Source organism: Vigna umbellata, chromosome 7 (genome assembly GCF_029865625.1).
Source record: "Vigna umbellata cultivar VRB3 chromosome 7, Vumbellata_1.0, whole genome shotgun sequence".
Lineage (NCBI taxonomy): Eukaryota > Viridiplantae > Streptophyta > Magnoliopsida > Fabales > Fabaceae > Vigna > Vigna umbellata.
In genome coordinates this window covers 27,809,473-27,831,111 of record NC_142171.1, presented here as the reverse complement: position 1 = coordinate 27,831,111, position 21,639 = coordinate 27,809,473, and the positions used below count along the sequence as shown (strand labels likewise).

Sequence of the window (21,639 nt, the reverse complement as noted above, 5' to 3'; positions counted from 1 at the left end):
TTTTCTTTAGAGTATAGATTATGGTTAAAGAAATCATGTTTATTTTACCCTGTTTCTCACTCTTCAGTGGTGCTTCCTTGACTTTACCTGAGTTGTTTATTGTATTTGTTTTCTGATGTTCACCTTTTATCAAAGCTTTTCCCTTTAGCAAATAATATTTCTTGGTGTTCGATATTTTATTATTTGTTTTGCTTTGCCATCTGCTAGGTAGTTTCTGTTCTTTGTAAACACCGTAGCCTTATCCCTTTCTTTAAGTCTAAATGAAACAAACTTTAATCTCACTTCTCCTTTTACACTGATTCTATTTCGTTTGTGTATAATTTAAATATGTTAACTTTTTTTTTTCAGTTTACATTTACAAGTTTCGTTATAATTTTCAGTTTTGGATTTTTATTATACCTAATTTTTTAATTTTCAGTTTTCAACTTTGTGTTTCAAATAAAAGGAAAAATTACATTACTTTGGGTTTTTAATAAAATGAATGACACTCATCTTTGTATTTTTAATAAATGATACAAAACTTCCTAAGTCCTAATTATGCTATATCTAGTTATTTGATTTGATTTGATTTTAAAAGTAAATTCAGGTATAGCTATATATCTCTAAATTATATTTATGCTTTCTGTTTTTTTTTTCTTTCTTATTATTAACGGCCTCCATAGATATACGTTAATGTGTATTTGTTATTTTTTAAAAATTTAAAGACATACTTGCTTGACATAAAAATAGAGATACTATAACGCTTTTAAAATAAAAAGTAAAGTTAATATGTAAATTTAAAAAAAAAAATAGAATATAATTATAAAAGTTTTCATACTTATTATTTTAAATGTTTTTTTTTCTGTGGTTCAAAGTACTATGTTGGTGTAATATCTTAAATGGGTAAAGTAAAAAGCGTTCTGTGATAGTCATATATAATGCGCTTCCACTAATATAAAAAAGTTACTATCTTTAGCTACTTTGAATGCTTTTGTGTCTGTACAGAGATCATCCCTTTCACTGTGTTGCATTAGTGCTTTCGCTTCTAACACTTCATGGCGTCTTCAATTCCTTCCATAGAATTCGCCTCTTCAACTTCCAAACTCCCACAGAAGTACGATGTGCTCATCAACTTCACTGGAGAAGACATCCGCAGGAAATTTGTTTCTCATCTCGATTATGCTCTCTCTACTGTTGGACTCACCACTTTTCTTCACGAGGAGAATGCAGTGAAGGGCATGCACATCCAACTACCTATTCTTAATCTGTGTCGGGTAGCAATAGTTGTTTTCACCAAAACCTATTCTCAATCTGCTTGGTGTCTTCATGAGCTTCAACAAATCATCAAATGGCAAGAAACTTATTCCCGACATGTTCTGCCCGTATATTACGAAATTCAGCCATCTGATGTACGTCTTCAGAAGGGTGATTTTGGAAAATCTTTCAAAGCAACTGCACAACAAACATTTCCAGGGCAACAACTGGAGCATGGCATGTCCAGGTGGAGCCACGCACTCACCAAAGTTGCAAATTTCTTTGGATGGGATGAGAGCAATTACAGGTAAATCACTCACTCACTCACTCAATCAACCATATTTTGAGCTTGTAGTATAATTTTGGCACTACGTGACTTCTTCTGTAATTGCTATTGAACTTGAAGGAGTGATGCTGAACTAGTGGACAAAATTGTTAAGAGCGTTCTTAATTTACCAGTCTTGTCTGCTACTAAATTTCCAGTTGGATTACAATCCCGCGTGAAAGATGTGATTCAAATTATAAAAAATAAATCCTCGGAAGTTTGTATAATAGGAATATGTGGAGGGGGAGGATCGGGTAAAACCACCCTTGCCAAAGCTATCTACCATCAACTTCATGGTACATTCACAGAGAAAAGTTTTATTGAAGATATTTCACAATTTAGTCAAACAAGAGGGCATGTTCATTTACAAGAACAACTACTTTCGGATGTCCTAAACACAAAGATGGAGATACGTAGCATTGAGATGGGTAAATGTATGATTAGGGAAAAACTTTCTGGGAAAAAATTGCTCATTGTACTTGACGATAATAAATATGATTCATTATTAGACCTATGCGATAGTCATATAGGGTTCGCTAAAGGAACTGTCATAATAATTACAGCAAGGGAAGAAAGCTTACTAAGGATACCTCAAATTGGTTCTGTTTTTTGGATAAATCTGTTGAGCACAAATGAGTCCCTTGAACTTCTTTATTGGCACGCATTTAGAGAAGAAAAACCAGAAGAAGAATACAGTGACCTTGCAAAAAGAGTAGCTGTTTATTGTGGAGGACTACCTCTTGTTCTTGAAGTCATTGGAAGTAGGTTATTTGAAAAGACGAAAGAAGAATGGAAGAGTGTATTGTTAGAATTAAAGAAAATTCACAAACATGATGTCCATCGGAAATTGAAAATAAGCTTTGATGGTTTACGCAATGAAATGGAAAAATATTTATTCCTTGATGTATGTTGTTTCTTTGTTGGTAAAGGCAGAGCCTTTGTTACAAAGATCCTAAATGACTGTGGAGTAGATGCTGATAGTGGAATAAGAGAACTCATAGAGCGTGGCCTTATACAACTGAAAAAGAACAACAAATTAGGAATACAACCGATGCTACAAAAAATGGGAAGAAAAATTATTCGTCAAATTTCAGGAAAGGAACTTGGGAAGAACCCTCGACTATGGTTTGCTCAGGATGCAGAATATGAACTATTAGAGAATACTGTACGAACATTTTTTATCTATTGTTTTGAAACTTCTTTTTGAAGTGTTTCCTTTCTAATGTGCAATATGTTGTTTTTCTTAGCTCTTCTCATCACAGCAGACAAAAGTCATTCGGAGATTGCCTTTGAAAATGTTTTTAATAGCCACAAGAGAGTTATTCCAACGTTATCCTTCAGTAGTAAGAGACAAATCAGGACTTCTGAAACTCACTGGAGATTTTGGGAAACTGAGATGGATCAGTTTGCAAGGGTTTTCTTCAGAATACCTACCTGAAGACTTTTATCTGCAAGATGCAATGGTGATTGATTTAAAACACAGTCTTCTTCGATTCGTCTGGAAAGAACCTCAGGTTTTTATCACCTGTCATTTTCTTTTAAAACTCAGATTAATTAAAATATAAAATACTATTTGTTTCCACTTATAACTGTTTTTATTTTTCGTTTTCTTCTCTAACATTTTGTCAAAAACTATCTTTGTAAAGGTTTTGAAGTGGTTAAAAGTCCTTAATCTTAGTCACTCCATGTACTTGAGAGAAACTCCAGACCTTTCCGGACTACCACGTCTTGAACAGCTCATTCTCAAAGATTGTCCAAGATTGCGCAAAGTACACCATTCTATTGGATGTCTCAACAATCTTGTATTGCTAAATTTGAAGGACTGTACAAGTCTGAGCAATCTCCCAAAAGAGGTATATAAGTTGAAATCTTTAAACACTCTCATTCTCTCTGGTTGTTTGAAGATTGACCCATTGGAAAAATATATAGTGGAAATGGAATCCTTGATAATTCTAATTGCTGAAAATGCAGCTGTGAAACAAGTGCCTTTTTCAATTGTAAGCTCAAAAAGCATTGGATATATATTTCTACGTGGTTTTGAGGGATTGTCATGTAATATTTTTCCTTCTATCATTCGGTCTTGGATGTCACCAATAATGAATCCCTTATCTTATATTCATTCGTTTTGCATGGATATTGAGGATAATGGTTGGAATGATTGTTTGCCATTGCTTAGCACCCTTGCAAATCTTCGAAGTGTTTTGGTGCAATGTGACACCGAGTTTCAACTATGTAAGCAAGTTGAAACTATTCTGATCGAATATGGAGTAAATGTTACAAAATCAGGAATTTCAGACAAGAACTTAAAGTATTCTTTGATTGGTGTTGGAAGATGCAAGGATTTCTTCGATGCTGTCAGTGATAGCATTTCTAAGGTTCATCTCTAGCTTTCCCTTCGTTCATTACCTTCACAGTCATTTTATCTATTGATTAAGAGAACACAATAATCCGAATAAAGTATAATACAGGTTCATCCAAAAGTATCTGATTTTAATAACCAACTAACCAAGTGATTATGCTTGTATTAAGTACACGCAAAATGATTTCCACTTTCTTTCTTTACTTGCTTCATGATTGTTTTATTCCCAATGATCTTAGAAATATAAACTGTGAGAGATAAAAACAGAACCTCATTCTGAATCCCTAAAGAAATGATGGTGATATACACTGAACAAAAACTATTAACCAGACTTGTTTTAAGCATATATTAATTTTTGTTTAATCAAACATGCCCTTATTATCTCATGATATAGGTATTTGCAAGCAATGAGTCACGTGATGTTTCTCTCCCAGGTGATAATGATCCTTATTGGTTGGGTCACATGGGTAAGGGTCATTCTGTTTCTTTCACTGTGCCTCGAGATCGTGACTTGAAGGGAATGGCTTTGTGTGTCGTTTATTTATCAACCCCTGAAATTGTGGCAACTGAATGTCTTACAAGTGTCTTAATTGTTAATTACACAAAGTGCACACTGCAGATACATAACCATGGCACGGTGATTTCCTTTAATGATATAGATTGGCAAGGTATAATATCAAATTTAGGATCAGAAGACAAGGTGGATATTTGTGTGACTTTTGCTCATGAATTGGTAGTCAAGAACACAGTTGTCTATCTGATATGTAGTGAATTAAACGACTCACAAAAGGAGCCTTCGCCAAAGAAAAATTCCCTAGTTAGATTTATAAAGAAAGTTGTAATGTGACCTCTGATAAGTCATTTACCTTCTTTTAGAGCAGTAGGATCTCTTGAGTTATGGAATTAATCCTCCTTGAAAGCAATTTATGTTTCCTCATACTTTCCTTGTATTTCTTTCAGTAGCTTACATTTAAGAAATTCATGTTTATTTTACCTTGTTTCTGCTCCTCACATTGTGCTTACTTGGCTTTACTTGAGCTGTTTATTGTATTTTGTTTTCTGAATGTTGGTTTTGTCAATTTTTTACCTTTTAGCATATTTCATTAAGAAATCCTCGCAAAAGATGCTGTTGCATTATGAAATAAAGATAGCTGAGGTTCGATATCTATAAAGAAATATACAATAAAAAAGAAGATATATGAGGTTTCCTTATAGGTGTATGACTTCACATAATGAAATGTATTGAGGTTTAAGACTTCCAAAAAAGAATAAATCACATTCAAGCATTGTATATCTTGAGTTTATCTCGTAACAACTTTGTCCTTTATATAGGCCTTCAGAAATAAGAATGTTTCTTGCATAATCTCTTGAGATATTATCCTTTTATGCTTGATAACAGAATTGTTTGCATGTACATGGTCTTGTAAATTGATGCACTTCCTTATAAATACTGCGAGCTATGAATAAGGAAATATGCAAAGAACATTTGAAATAATATGTATATGATATTGTACTAATATGGATTGCTTCATGTTCCTTACAACCAATAATGATTCTTTATATACGTTTATTTTTTAACATTTTTCAAGCAAGTTGTTTCTGCATTTATAAAAGAAAATAGTGACTTCAAATTTAAGTGTTCTAACATCCCATTTTAATAGTATGAAACTTCTAGAGTACAATGTTACATAGATGATAACTTACAAAAAATTACAGACCACCGAATAAGAAAATCATACACTTGAAGAATGAATTCTATCTATGTTGGTGCATCATCCTTCTTTTCACTCTAAAACTACTAGGAAGATGTCCACTCTCTAAGCTCACATTGGTTAATGTGATCATCACAAAAGAAAAAAAACATATACAGAGGCAGACAACACAAAAGCAAGGGTAAGCTAGTGATAAAATACTTCAACCATGGTAATATAAAACTTCATCATTTATCACAGTTCACACATAATAACACATCATTTCCATTCATACCACATACTCAGGCAGATCAAAAGAAATATAGTATAAATGTCGAGCCATGGAAGGTTTTTCACTTGTGGGATGGAACAGTTGACCCACTTAAAGCTAGCACAAGAGGTTACTCCATTAAAACACCCTTTGCAACCATGGAGAAAGGCCCCTGAGCTAAGACCTCCCACTCCTCTCACGCATGACTTATCACTCTCTAATTGAGAATGAATGATCATTAGAGTGTTAGGATAACCCCCATCTCAAGCTTCTTACATTTATACTAATCACATATTGAACCCCCAATAAGAAATTCCTCCTTGGAATTCTTTTCCACAACATTTCATCCACCAACAAAAATTCATTTAGCATTGCATACCAAATATATCAATCCACATAACATCCACTAAAAGAATTAGAAATAATCCAATCAAGTTATCAAACTACCAAATACAACTCAAAACCCAACAAAAATAAGAGAATAGAGAACATAAACCAATACTGCACCTAGGGTGCTCAACCCCAGCATTTTGGCGCTCAACACTATCCCTACTTGTAAGTGGCGCTCAACGCTACTTTCTTGGCACTCAGTCCTATACCAGAAAATCAACAACTCTAAAACTAGCTTTGGTTGATCCCAATACCTATCCAAATGATCAAAATGTCATCCTAAACAATGAAAATGATTCCAAAAACATGTTTATAACTTAAATTAGATACTAATTTGATGATTTGGTAAGGATTCTAAACATTTTACCTCAGATTTAGTTGAACAAAAAAGCTATACAAGTCTTAAATGGCCGAGACACTGACCCCAAACATTATATTTCTCTCTAAAACCAATCCTTTAGAAATTCATCTATTAAAACCCCCAAATAGGACCCAAAAACCAGTCAAGACTCTTATCCTATCATCTATTAACCCATTTTACATCAGATTCCTCTTAACTAAAACCTTATACAAGTTTAAAAGGACCATAAGACAACCATAAAAACTCAACTCCTTCCATTTGCTTACTAATTCAAATTCTCAACTGTTCAAAGCCCTAATATTAAGGATAACATCTTCTATACTTTACCTTACTAACTAACCTTGGTTTGTAACCCAAATTTAAGTTATCTGTAAGCTCCAACAAGTTTGAATTCAAATGAAAGTAGACCTAAAATATCAAACTACTTACTCCAACCATTATCTTACAATTTTTCCTATTAAGACCTACATTTCAAATATCAAACCTAGCGATGGGCAAAATAAATTATACTGAATTGTACTCTTAAAAACTATATTGAACCAAAAATTAATTTGTTTAAATTGAACTAAACTAAAAATTAGTTCAAATAAATGAACTATACTACCTTTTTTCTTTCAAACTATACCGTCCTATACTCTACTATTTTATCATATTATTAAAATTGAATTAATAACTATAACGGTTTATTATTAATTTAAAGATATAAAATGTCTAAAATTTGATTCTCATATTAAATATAGTTTTATTTAATAATATAAATTATTTTATATATTATTTTATATAAATTAAAAACTTAATATCTAAAAAATATCTCTTTGCGTTATTCGAAATATATCTCTGTTTTCACTAGTAAAAAATAGGGTTTTTAAATTGCCTATTACGCCTCGATTTTTGAGAACCCGAGACGTATAAAAACCCGATGGCAGAAATGTAATTTTAGAGACATTATACACCTCGGTTCTTCTAAACCTGCTTGCTAAAAGAGTATACTACCTCGGTTGATTAAAAGACCGAGACACATTTGCTTTTTCGAAGAAAGATACTGCACCGGTTGCATATTAAACGAAGTCGTATCACATTTATGCCTCGTTTTTTCTTATAATTGATGCCTATAGTTGGTTCTAGGGTTAAAGTTCAAAACTTTATTCACTTTCATTGTTCTTCTTCCCAAGTCTCTGTGCAAAACCTCTCTGCCTCGCCGTTCACCACTGCTCTTTGCTTCGCCGCCACACCACTACACCACCGCCCCCGCCGTCTCAGTTCCCACTGTCAGGTGCCCCACTACCGTCGCTGGTTCAACCACTGGGCGCTGTGGTTTCAACGGTTCTTCATCGCCACCACTGGTCCTTGCCTCCCCGTCAACGCCACTACTAAGTGCACCACTGTCGCCGTCGTCTTTGTCGCTGGTGTTGCTGATGTTCATCCACCATTGGTGCTGTTGTTGTTGTTGGTCCGATATGTTATTCTCATCAACCACCGCCAACCCCTCCTCCCTCATCCACTCCTCCTCCATCACCTCTCTCCTTTGTTTTCTGATTGATGCATGTGGTGGGGTTTGGCTGAACTTGATCTGAATCGATAAAAGTTTGCAGCTTTGGAGAGGGGAAGTATTTTTGGTGTTAGCTTCCGAATTTTTTGTTTGATCTTGAATTTTTTTGTGCTGCAACTCTTGGTTAGTCTTGGGGGATTCACCTTTGTAAGGTACCGAGTGAGGCTCTGTTGAAGAATTGAAGTGGTTTGGAGCTATATTGTGAAAAGAAGGCTCTTTTTTTCTTGGGACTGTTTGCCGGTGATGAAGGGATTGAAGGGGGATTTTGTCCTTTGGTGAAATGAAAAAGCATCTGGGTTGTTCGATGAACACACGGTAAGGCTCCCTGTTTTCGGATTTTCGATGAACAACATCTGGGTTGTTCGCTGATGTTTTGAACTGGAAGAGCTTTCGAGTTGTTGTCACCACCTCAGACATCCCCTTACTCAAAAGGATCCTCAACGACAGCCCCACATCGCCCTCTCCAATCTCTACCACTGCCTCACCTCTGGCGACATCGTTTGGGAAAAGTTCATTAGCATTCGTGGCCACCACTTGAGGCCTTACGTGGCCGATGACTGGTGCTTCCCTCTACTGCCTTTTCTCCTCATCCCGTTCTCTCCCAGCGGGATAGGCACCCCACGCAGAACCTGTTCGATGGAAGGCTCGTGAAGGGAAGGTCCGTGGTGGAAGAACTGATACTGCCTCGGTTCTAAGAGAACCAAGTCAAATCCTAGATACTGCTTTGATTAAAGAGAACTGAGGCAAATCCTATTGACCTTTTACCTCGCCTGCATATGCCTCAATTCCCAAACGATGTCTTTGGCCGAAAATAACCGATGTCTATTCCTTTAACTGAACTAATGTTTGCTTTATTTGAAATATTCTTATTTTGGTAATTATCTAGTTTAATATAAAGGTTTTCATCTTTCTTCTCTTCTCTTCTTACTTTTTACTGAATTATTTCTCATATATATAGGAAGTGCTACAATTGTGGTAAGTCTGGTCACATTGCTAAATTTTGTCGAGTTGAGAAGAAAAGTGAGAGAAACCTTCTTATGGAAGAAGAAGATGAAGAAGAGTGTGGAATCTTATTGACGAAAAAGAGCTCGGATGTAGTGGACATGGAGAGTTCGGTCCCAACAATGGATGAAGTGATCTCAGTAAATGGTGCGACAAATGTGGAGAAGGAACTCAAACAAAAAGATGAAGAAATTCAACAGATAGGAAGGCTTCTAGATGAAGCTAATGAAATTATGAATAAATAGAGGGTTGAGCTTGAGGAGCTAAAGAAGGTGACTCTTGATCCAGACGAAGAACAAGATGAAGATGTTGAAAAGAACCAAGGTATGAAAAGCTCGAATAGTGAGAAAGAAAAAAATCTAATGAGTAAAATTTCAGACGAGACTAAGAAATTGGTCAATGTTGCTAAGAGGTCGACCAAGATTATTGAGAAATCGCCTAAAGTCAGAAATGAGTTGGTCAAAACATTAAAAAGGTCAACCAACGTAAAAGATAAACTAGGTCTATCGAGGAGGAGGTTCACCGAGAAGACATAGACACCAATGAGATATGAGTCCAACCATATAAGGGATTGACACCACTCTCTACCCAAAATCTTAAGGTAATGGGTTAATGGGTCTTTCATATTTATATAGTACTCTACTTTCTCATTTCTATCCAACGTGGGACTTAGCCTCACACTTGGATTCCTAACTGTACTTGGCTCAAGGTCCTATTTGTACCTAATTAAAGGTTGCCAATGTTCAATTGAAAATAAATCCCCAATGAATTGAAAAGTCAAATTTAATAACTAGTGGTATTAAAAGTTTTAAAATAGCATCAAGAAGGGTTGCATTCCTCTAGAATAAGGACTGGAAAGGAATAAGGAATAATCAAAATGTAACACAGAATAACAAACAAAGAGACACTCAGAAACATAGGAAATAGACACGTACGGTAACTCACATACTCCACTACGCACTAGTGCAGCGAGGGGCTTTTACCGCGGTTATTTTTCACTATACGTCGCGGTTTACGAACCGCGGCATATTCAGCCGCGGTAGTAAGTCAGAGACTTTATGCCGCGGTTATGACCGCGGTATATAGGTTGCGGAATATGCCGCGGTTGTCCAAAGAACCGCTGCCTAAATCCTTTTTTTTTAAAAAAAATTTTGTCCACTATATGCCGCGGTTGGGGTTACAACCGCGGCATATTCCCCTGAAGTTTTTTAAAATTGCAGGTCTGTTTTTGTGATATCCACTACCACAAAAACAGACCTGCATATAGTAGTGTCTTGAATCTCTGCAAAAGACAATTCATATTAATTAGTGTATATGAATTCAACATTTGGGAAAAAAATCAAAATTTGTTAAAGTTATCAAAATTTGTTAAAGTTACCACTAATGAAGAAATCATGTTAAGAATGCAAAAGGGCATAAATACCTGGAACAGGGGCGGCGAAAAAGCTTGGTGCAACAAAGGGTAATGGCAGCGGAGAGGAATGCAGGCGTTTCAAACGATTTTGATCGGCTAAAACTGTTTTTTATCGTCAAAAATGGGAAATGACCGAACAATTTTGAGTTTAAACGGTGAAGAAACGAGGGAACTGAGATGGGTGGTCGGTGGGAGAAGAAAACTCGAAGTCCAGCGAGCGTCTGCGCGAACAAGACGATATTGTTCCAAAGTTTTATTTTTTAACTCTGACTGGGGAATCTACCGCGGTTCACTACTTAACCGCGGTATAAGATGGCATTTTTGAAATTATTTTTAAACTATATGCCGCGGTTCGGCGGCAACCGCGGTAGAAGATGGCATTTTTGAAATTATTTTTAAACTATATGCCGCGGTTCGGCGGCAACCGCGGTAGAAGATGACATTTTTAAAATTATTTTTAAACTATATGCCGCGGTTCGGCGGCAACCGCGGTAGAAGATGGCATTTTTAAAATTATTTTTAAACTATATGCCGCGGTTTGGCGGCAACCGCGGTAGAAGATGACATTTTTAAAATTATTTTTAAACTATATACCGCGGTTCGGAGGGCAACCGCTGTATATTCCTCTAAATATTTCAAATTCATTTTAAATTTATTTCAGGTAGGAGAATAGGTTGCGGTTACTCTGAGAACCGTGGCATATACCCCTGTAACTTCTGAAATTCTCTGACTCAGTCAGCCCCTGCAATGAATTGGCAGGGGTATATGCCGCGGTTTTCCAGATAACCGCGACATATAGGCTGTTATTTAATTTTTTTTTCAGACGTGGCGTCAAAGGGGATGATTGACTGGCGTATATGCCGCGGTTCCCCTCTGAACCGCGGCATATTCCTTCGATTTATTTACAAAACTGCCACTGCGCACCATTATGCTGCGGTTTCTAGTGAACCGTGGCATAATGTGCGCTGTAAAAATCCAATTTTTTACTAGTGACGCCACAAAATCTTTGGATATACTTTTCCTTTTCTTTTTCCTCAAACTTCTCCTTTGTCCACCCTCTTAGGGATCCTCCTCCATGTGTCCCAAGGGCATAACTAATTATCTCTCTTTTTCCAGCTTCTCACTGTATGTTACATGTGCCTTAATGTTCAAACTGCACCTCTATTTTTCAATGATATGTGTTGTATTATTCTGCTTGATTTATACATTTATTGTTTAGCATTACATTTCAGTATCTTTATCAAATATTCATGAATTGTAACCATTCTTAAAAATGGAGAATTGATGGATTTAAGATGGATTTTGGGTACCAATTTTTATCCAACAAAGACAGCTTTTCACGTAATTAAATCACAGGAAACGTAGACAAAATTATATTAAAAAAACTTAACAAACCTGAGATAAAACCTTCCATTAAAAGTTAATGTCTTCTGGAAATATATTTTTTCTTGAGCTAAGCACTTTGATCAATTAAACCAATTTTCAGTGGTAGTCATCCATTTTGATATAGAATGAAAAAAAAGATAAGAAAAACTATAAATTCCAGACACAATCTATTGCTTTTCTTTAAAATGTTAATTAAATAATATTTAAGTTCATCCATTTCTAAATTATTTAAAGTTTTGATAAATATCATATTTCTTCCAATGTTTGAAAATATTAATTGAATAGCATAAATCTTTTAATAAAAAATAAATCCTTAAAAGTGTCTTTCCAAACACTTAACGTGAACGTCGCAGAGAAATAATAAAGAACGCACACTAGGTGGGTTCAGGAGCAAAATATTACACATATATGGAATTTAATATACAGTGATTGGCATCTTTCTCGAACTAACACTTTCTTTTGCCAGCAGGAATTGCTTATATAATATAAAGCCTATCTTTTCACCCACTATGTTTTTGATAAAAAAAATGAAGGTTGTATCGTATTTCAACTTTTTTTTTTTTTTTGCATTCTTCGTTTTACGACAACTTTGAATACGTCAGGTAATTTTAAATTTTGATGCAAAATATTATTAGAAGTAATCAAATTATAATACATAAGAGAAGTCCAAATCTCACTTTACAGGTCAATTTTATAAATTGAGTTAATTTTAATCTATTTTCTAATATGATATCTCACTTTTATAAGTCAGTTTTGTAAAATTGAGTTAATTTTAATCTACTTTACTTTCTAATGATATTAAAGTTATCGTCATACTCTATTCGAACAAATTCTATGAGGACATTGTTTCCACCCGTTATGAACCCAATGCAAAGGTGTAAACCTCATTAGCCAACCGACCCCTTTTTATAAACAACTGTCATTTTAACATCTCTTATAGTTATTGCTTTGCCTATGAAGAGTTGACTTCAATTCCTTTGATGGAGTTTGCTTCTTTTTCTTCATCATCATCATCTTTATCCTTCTTAAAATCAGAACCCCAATTCATATACGATGTGTTCATCAACTTTGGGGGAGAAGATATCGGTAGAAAGTTCGTTTCTCATCTCCATTCTGCCCTTTTACTAGCTCAAGTCAAAACTTTTATTAGCAAGGAGAATCTGCAAGAGGGAATTAAGCTGGAAGAACACATGCGAGCAATAGCAAGCTCTAAGATTGCAATAATTGTTTTCTCGAAGACATACACTGAATCTACCTGCTCGCGTCTTGAGCTTGAAAAAATCATTGAATGCCGCCAAACTTTTGGACAAATAGTTCTGCCAGTAATTTACGATATTGCACGATTGGATGAACATCTTCAGAAGGTTGTAAGGGTGTTGGAAAAAGCTGCACCAGGAAGCTATTCAGGAGAACAACTGGACCATGCAATGTCCAGGTGGAGCAGAGCACTAACCAAAGCTGCAGGTGTCACTGGTTGGGATTTCAGAGATTTCAGGTAAAGAAATGAATTCTTCGTAGTTTCTTGTGTTTTAGACTGAATTAAACATATGTTATGGCTGTGATTTGATTTTCGTAATACATTACCGTTCATATTGAAGGCACGATGCTGAATTTGTGGAGGAAATTGTTAGACGCATTCAGACATTGCTGGACTATACAGACATGTCTATTACCCAATTTCCTGTTGGATTAGAGTCCCACGTGGACAAGGTGATTGCATTGGTTGAAGAACAATCCACTGCAGTCTGTATGATAGGGATATGGGGAATGGGAGGATCGGGTAAAACTACCTTAGCCAAAGCCATTTATAATCGAATTTATCATTCATTCATTGGTAAGAGTTTTATTGAAAATATTGGACAATTTTGGAATCTGGTAAACAAAAGGCATGTTCATTTGCAAGAAAATCTCCTATATGATGTCTTAAAATCCAAGTTTGAGGTGGAAAGCGATAGGGTGGGAAGAACCATGATCGAGACTAAACTTTCACGAAAAAAGTTGCTTATTGTGCTTGATGGTGTGAATGAGTTTGGCCAATTAGAAAACTTATGCGGGAATCGAGAATGGTTCGGTCAAGGAACTGTGATAATCCTCACAACTAGAGATGTTACCGTGCTGAACCGACTAAAAGTTAATCATGTGTATAAAATTGATGTTATGAACGAAAATGATTCCATTGAGCTTTTAAGTTGGCATGCCTTTAGAGAAGCAAAACCAAGAAAAGAATTGAATGAACATGCAAGAAGCATAGTTGCTTATTGTGGAGGACTACCACTTGCTCTTCAATTCCTTGGTTCCTATTTATGTGATAGGACAAAGGAAGAGTGGGAAAGTGTATCATCAAAACTAAAAGTAAATCCCTTTAATCAAATACTTGAGAAATTGGAAATTAGTTTTGATGGTTTACATGACATGGAAAAGGATATATTTCTTGATATATGTTGCTTCTTTATTGGTAAAGAGAGAAGCTATGTTACAAAAATACTAAATGGCTGTGGACTTTATGCTGATATTGGAATAACAGTTCTCATAGAACGTGGCCTCATAAAAGTTGAAAGGTACAACAAACTTCAAATGCATCCTTTGTTACGAGACATGGGAAGAGAAATTATCCGTCGAAGATGCCCAAAGGAACGAGGGAAAAGGAGTCGATTATGGTTTCAGGATGATATAAAAGATGTACTGAAAAAGAATACTGTAAGAACATTCTTTATATGACTTTGAAAATTTTTTTAAAGTGTTTTCCTTTTCATTGTGATGCATGTGGTGTTCACTTGTTAGACTCAGCTTTAAGTATCAATGATCAACACATATTTAGGGATTTCTCAATTGTTTCTCTTTGTTGTTTTCATCATAGGGAACAAAAGCTATTCAGGGATTGTCCCTGAAACTGCATTCAACCGGTAGAGATTACTTTGAAGCTCATGCTTTCAAGGAAATGAAGAGACTAAGATTTCTACAACTGGATCATGTACAACTTACTGGTGATTATGGGTACCTTTCTAAACAACTGAGATGCATTTGTTGGAAAGGGTTTCCTTCTAAATACATACCAAACAACTTTCATATGGAAAATGCAATTGCAATTGATTTAAAACATAGTTATCTTCAACTCGTCTGGCAGCAACCCCAGGTATTTATTGTTAAATAAACTTAAATTAAAAAGGGATTTATTTGTTTATTTTGTCCAGCTTGGTTTTTTATTTTTCTAGGTTCGGTTAGTGTAGGAATCAGGTAGTAGAGTTATTATTTTAAAAGTCCTATTACTAGGGAGATATTTTAGCTTTTCTGTTTAGGGATTGATTTTAATTTTTATTTGTCTGGCTATTAATAGCCTTTATCTCAATCAATGAAGTAGCACATATTTTACAGAGAAAATATATTTTGTGTGGGTGAGGTTATTTTTAACAAAGTGGTATCAGAGTTTTATGTTCTGAGTATCAAGAGAGAAAAAAATAGAGAGGGAATAGTCAAACACCGTGAGGGAAAAAGTGAGTGCTTGGATTTTTTTTGTAACGGAATGAGTGTGTCACAATTGTTGGAAAAGACCAATTACGACAATTGGTCTTTGCAGATGAAGGAAGGTTTTCTTGGATCTCAAGATGTATGAGACATAGTGGAGGACAAGTACAATGAACCCGTAGATGCTGAGCATCAGACAGTGACTGCTGCACTGAGAAAGATACGAGTGAAAGACAGATCGACATTGTACTTTCTGTATAATGCAGTGGATGAATCTAGATTTGAGAAAATAGTTCATGCAACGTCCGCAAAAGAAGCATGGAAAATTTTGAAGGTGGCATACAAAGGAGATACATGCGTGAAGCAGGTTCGGGTACAAGCTCTCAAAAGAGAGTTTGAACATATGGAGATGGATGAAAAGGAGGGAATTGCCGAGTTTATAGATCGAGTGCAGACGATGGCCAACCAACTCGGAATGAACGGAGAAGAAAGTGCCTCCTAACCGGGTTGCGGAAAAGACCTTGAGAAATATGACAGATGATTTTGAAAGTATCGTGGTCACTAATGAAGAGAGAAATGATTTATCAACTCTCACTATGGAGGAGTTAGCTCGGTCATTAAAGACCCACGAATTAATGAAGAAGAAGAAAAAGAGGGAACTTGATGATCAAGCACTACAAGCAAAGTTTGACTCGAACGGAACTCGGAATACTCAAAGCGAAGGTCCTGCAGACAGAGTTCGAGGACGAGGCGGACATGGTCGAGGAAATGAAGAGCAAACCGGTCAACAAATTTGGCATGACCAATGACAAGGGAAAGGCCGATGAGATCGGTCAAAAGTGGAGTGTTTTAAGTATGGTCATTATGCAAATGAATGTAGATCAATGAAGTGCTACAACTGTGGTAAGCTCAGTCACATTGCTAAATTTTGTCGAGCCGAGAAGAAAAGTGAGAGAAACCTTCTTACAGATAAAGAAGATGAAGAAGAGATGGAGATTTTGTTGTCGTCAAAGATCTGAGAGTCGAAGGTGGAGAGTTCGGATGTTGGACCATGCTTGAAATCAAAAGGTGTTCTACCAACTCAGTATGATATATAGATACTGGAGCAACCAATCACATGTGTGGAGATGAATCTCTCTTTAATGAACTCACTAAGGTGGAGGTCGGATTTATGTCTTTCGGAGATGACTCCAAGGTGGCTGTGAAGTGGCGTGGAACAATCCGGCATATGCAGAAGGATGGAAGAGTTGGAAAGATTAGGGACGTTTACTATGTTCCAAGTTAAAGAGCAATATTTAAAGGATAAGCATGATCGTTTAGCAGCCAAGGTAAAAGCGAAGAAAAACCGGTTGTATGAACTGCAGCAGAAGATCTTGCATAAAAGGTGTTTGAAGCAAGATATGACTAGCAAGAGCTCGGATAACTCCATTGATGAGGTAAATGTAGCATGTTTATTAACAGGTGCAGAAGATATAAAATTGGAAGAACTTGTGCTTGATGAAAGATGGAAGAAAGCTATGGATGAAGAGATTCAGTGGATAGGGAGACTTCTAGATGAAGCTATTAAGATGATGAATAAACAGAGGGTTGAGCTTGAGGAACTGAAGAAGGCAGTTCTTGAAAAGGAAGAGAAAGCATCTAGTGTTCTTGAACCAGATGGAGAGGAAGATGAAGATGTTGAGAAGAACCCGATGAAGATGTCGGCCAAGATTGTTGAGAAATCGCCTAAGGTCAAAAACGAGTTGGTTAAGGTTATTGAGAAGTCGAGCATAACAAAGTCAATCAAAGCATTAAAGAGGTCAACCAAGGTAAAAGACAAAAGGACCAAAAGGAAAAAGAAGAAGTCAAATCTTGAAAGAAGCAAGCTTGGTGTGGAATGATACACATAGAAAGCCAAAACAAAGGAAGAAAATATTTAAGTTTATGGGAGAGTTTTGTTAAATAAACTTAAATTAAAAAAGGGATTTATTTGTTTATTTTGTCCAGCGTTGCAGCAAAATAGGTGGTTTTTTATTTTTCTAGGTTCGGTTACAGTAGGAACCAGACAGTAGAGTTATTATTTTAAAAGTCCGATTACTAGGGAGATATTTTAGCTTTTCTGTTTAGGGACTGGTTTTAATTTTTATTTGTCTGTAAGTGGCTATTTAATAATAGCCTTTGTCTCAATCAATGAAGTAGCACATATTTTACAGAGAAAATATATTTTTTGTGCGTGAGGTTATTTTTAACATTTATTACATGTTTTTTCTTTTTCATTTAAAAGTCATAGGTTAACTAAAATAGATATAATATACTTGGTTACAAGTTATAATTAGTGCCTTTTTCTATTTTCTTTCGCAATCTTTTGACAAAAAACTGTTTGTAGGTTTTAGAGCGGTTAAAATTCCTTAATCTTAGTCACTCCAAGTACTTAAGAGAAACACCAGACTTTTCAAGACTACCAAGTCTAGAACGGCTCATTCTAAAAGATTGCCCAAGTTTGTGCAAGGTACACCCATCCATTGGACATCTCTACAATCTCCTACTCATAAATTTGAAGGACTGCACAAGTCTAAGCAGTCTCCCCAAAGAGCTATATAAGTTGAAATCTTTAAGAACTTTCATCCTCTCTGGTTGTTTCAAGATTGACATATTGGAAGAAGATATAGTGCAGATGGAATCCTTAATAACTCTAGTTACTGAAAATACAGTAGTGAAACAAGTGCCCTGTTCAATTGTAAGCTCTAAAAGCATTGCATATATATGCCTACGTAGATTTGAAGGATTGGCAAAAAATATTTTTCCTTCAATCATCGGATCTTGGATGCCACCAACAATGAATCACCAATATTATAATAGTCTGGTTTGCATGGATATGGAGAATTATACTTGGGGTGACCTTGCCCCATTGCATAGAGGCCTTGCAAATCTTCGAAGTGTTTTGGTTCAATGTAACACAAAGTTTCAACTATATAAGGAAGTGAAAACAATTCTTGTCGAATACTTAGTAAACTTTACAGAATCAAGAATTTCAAATCATCACTTGAGGTTTTCTCTGATTGGTTTTGGAAGTTACAATAAACTCCACAGCACTCTCAGTGATAGCATTTCTGAGGTTCGTTCTATAGCTCTTACCTTTGTGCACATACCTGCACCATTCACTTTATCTATTACTTAAGACAACATGAAATGATCCTACATAACTCATTTTTATAGTAGCAATGCTTCATTTAGAAATACCCATGAACAAGCCAAATGATCATTCTGCACTTGAAAATCATGTCTGTTAGATTCCCCTTCATCATAAAAATATAGTTGAAAGACTTGTAATACTTGAACAGAACACAACAAAACTAAGAACATTTTGTTAAGTTTGATTTGTGTATTACATTTTAATTTGATCAAAAAGCCTATTTTGTTTTCCATGGCTTATCAAGATTAGAACTAAAAGGAATGGTTGGAACATCAAATATCCATCTCGTTCATATTTTGGATTCCCACATAACCATCAAAGGTTACTGAGTGACTAATTCCAAGAATACAATGTAGTTTGATTAAAAAGACTCATATTTGTAATTTGGAATGATAAAATAATGATTGTAGGAGATCATTTCTGTTAAAACTGTGCCTACAATAACTGTAACATTCATATTTTTTATTTAGTTTCTTTTTATATTGAATTGTTTTGTTCTTAAATTCACTCGTTTGGATATTTTAGTTGTTGAAGATCTAATCATGATTTACCAATATTTATGCCTAGAAATATGGATATACATTATGATATACAATTTGCGTATCTTTCCAGCTCTATAAAATGAGTACATTAATAAAACATAAATCATTCTCTCCTATTAAAGAAAACAACAAATTGTTATCAAGAGCCTTTATCTTTGACGGATCGGTGAGTTGAGAGAAAGAGTAATGGAGTGAGATATATACGCATTGAATTCACCACCAATATCTTATGGTGAGGTATTAGTTATGGGCTTCAAGGATGATCAATCATCTTGAAGCATTGGATCTTTGGGAGGTAGTAGAAATAAATTATGATGTTCCTGAATCGCTTGAAAAATCCATTAGTAGCTCAACATGTAAAGCGAATTGAAAGTCTAAATGAGAAGAGACAAAGGTGACTTTGGAGGAACAAGAAGGTGATAAACTTTGTTGCAACATGTTTTTCTACAACTAACACTTCTAGTTACTCATGGTTAAGAGACAGTGGTTGTACAAAGTATATGACCAATGACATGAAACTTTTTAGAGAGCTTGACAAAACCATCATTTCTAATGTGAAAATTGGAAATGTAATTTCATTTCTTATAAAGGGAAAGAGACCATTGCTATTCAAAGCTTGACAGATTTGAAGTATATATCTGATGTTTATATGTGCCTAACATTGGTCAAAATTTTCTTAGTGTTGCACAACTTCTGGAAAATGGAAAAGTCATATTTGAAGATAACAAGTGTTTGATCAAAGACACAAAATGCAAAGATGTGTTCAAAGTGAAAATGATATCTAAAAGCAATCTTTTAAATCTAATGGAAGAGGAGAAAATAAAATTTTCAAGAAAAACCACCAATGTTGATCTATGGCACAAAAGACTTGGATATTTTCACTATTATACATGCAGAAACATGTCTCAAAGATTGAAGACAAGTTGGAAGGTTATGTGGCTTGCCAAGTTGGTAGGCTAGAATAACTGCAGTATAGATATTTTTTGTATGATTTGTTTATATATTCAGTTTTTTTTGTGTATGTATTCAGTTGTTTGGGTTTTTTTAGTTGTTAAATATCTGATCATGATTTACCAATATAGCTCTTTAAAATGAGCAAATAAATGAAACATAAACCATTCTCTCCAATTAAAACAACAACAATTTGAATAGAAAACATACATACATGACTAAGCCTTTGATTAGCTGGTCCAGGGAATGGCAAGCAGTGAGTCTTGTGAAGTTTCTCTTCCAGGTGACAACCATCCTTATTGGCTGGCCCATATGGGTGAGGGGCATTCTGTTTCTTTCACTGTGCCTCAGGATTGTGACATGAAGGGAATGATTATGTGCGTTGTGTATTTACCAACCCATGGAATCGTGGCAACTGAATGTCTTACAAGTGTCTTAATTGTTAATTACACAAAGTGCACACTGCATATACACAAACATGGTGCAGTAATTTCTTTTAATGATGATGATTGGCGTGGCATAATATCAAATTTAGGATCCGGAGATAAGGTGGAGATTTTTATGACTTTTGATCATAGATTGGTGGTCAAGAACACAGCTGTTTATTTGATATGTGCTGAATCAAATGGCTTGGAAATGGGGCCTTGCCCTGAGCCAGAGGAAAGTGCTCTGAATAAATTCATTAAGAAAGTAGTAATGTGTGATTTCTGGTAAGTTATTGGTTTACTTTAGGAACAGATAAGTATCTCTTGACTTATGCATTAAAATCGTTTTCTTGTTCACAATTTATTTCTTTGAGTTGTTTCCTTCTTTATGTTTAGTAGTAGTTTATAGTTAAGAAATTCAATGTTTATTTTACCCTGTTTTTAACTCTTCCCATTATACCATGTCGGTTGTCCTTGAGATGTTTATTGTATTTCCTTTCTCGTTGTTATGTTTCTAAACTTTTTCCCTTTTTATCATTATATTAATACTGAGTCAAGATATAAACACACTTGCTCTTAGGTATGTTGTTCTTAGATGTGTTATCATATAAGTCTTTATATGAAAACAAATGTTTCAGGCAGATAGAGACACAGGGATATTAAATGTAATGATATTCCACGTAATGATGTAACAGCTCTCGTATTCCACATTGTGACATTTTAAAACAAAGTAAAGAACTCGTTGACACCTACATAAACATTTTTAAAATAAAAATTAAAACAGTAAACTAAATTTACTAGTATGTTTTTGTTGGATAGTTTACAAAATATCTTTGTTTCATGTATATTGAATCTAAGCTTGAAAGCCTTAAGGCCGGTAAGAATTTAAAGAGTTACTAAAGTCCAAATTGTAAACATTTTTACAAAAGTGTTATTATGACCAAGATTTCAACTATTATGTGTTATGCTAAGAGTTACCGAATTTTCATCGGAGATGATACTTCTTAATGTATCAAGACCAAGATTTGAATTGATAGATATATTCTTCGATATTTATCGAATGGTTCGTCAATAATTACTGACAAAATCAATATCCATCAGTAATG

At 35.0% G+C, this 21,639-nt stretch overlaps 2 protein-coding genes across 3 annotated transcripts; both read left to right on the top strand.

Annotated features, from left to right (window-relative positions):
* The first annotated feature begins 868 nt into the window (after positions 1–868).
* Positions 869–4,928, top strand: LOC148195633 (TMV resistance protein N-like). 2 transcript variants are annotated; one of them, XM_088094225.1, is made up of 5 exons: positions 869–1,540; positions 1,640–2,723; positions 2,806–3,072; positions 3,205–3,933; positions 4,352–4,576. In XM_088094225.1, the coding sequence occupies exons 1-5, from the start codon at positions 1,035–1,037 to the stop codon at positions 4,430–4,432; spliced, it is 2,667 nt and encodes an 888-aa protein (XP_087950351.1). In that variant the 5' UTR covers positions 869–1,034; the 3' UTR covers positions 4,433–4,576. The 2 variants fall into 2 exon arrangements, with proteins under 2 accessions (XP_087950351.1, XP_087950350.1); XM_088094224.1 differs by having other exon boundaries at positions 878–1,540; positions 4,312–4,928.
* A 7,920-nt stretch (positions 4,929–12,848) lies between these two features.
* On the top strand, positions 12,849–20,893 carry LOC124846944 (TMV resistance protein N-like). Its single transcript, XM_088094559.1, has 5 exons — positions 12,849–13,476; positions 13,580–14,678; positions 14,839–15,114; positions 17,809–18,537; positions 20,352–20,893. Exons 1-5 carry the CDS (start codon positions 12,962–12,964, stop codon positions 20,820–20,822), a joined length of 3,090 nt encoding a protein of 1,029 aa, XP_087950685.1. The 5' UTR covers positions 12,849–12,961; the 3' UTR covers positions 20,823–20,893.
* Positions 20,894–21,639: the final 746 nt, after the last annotated feature.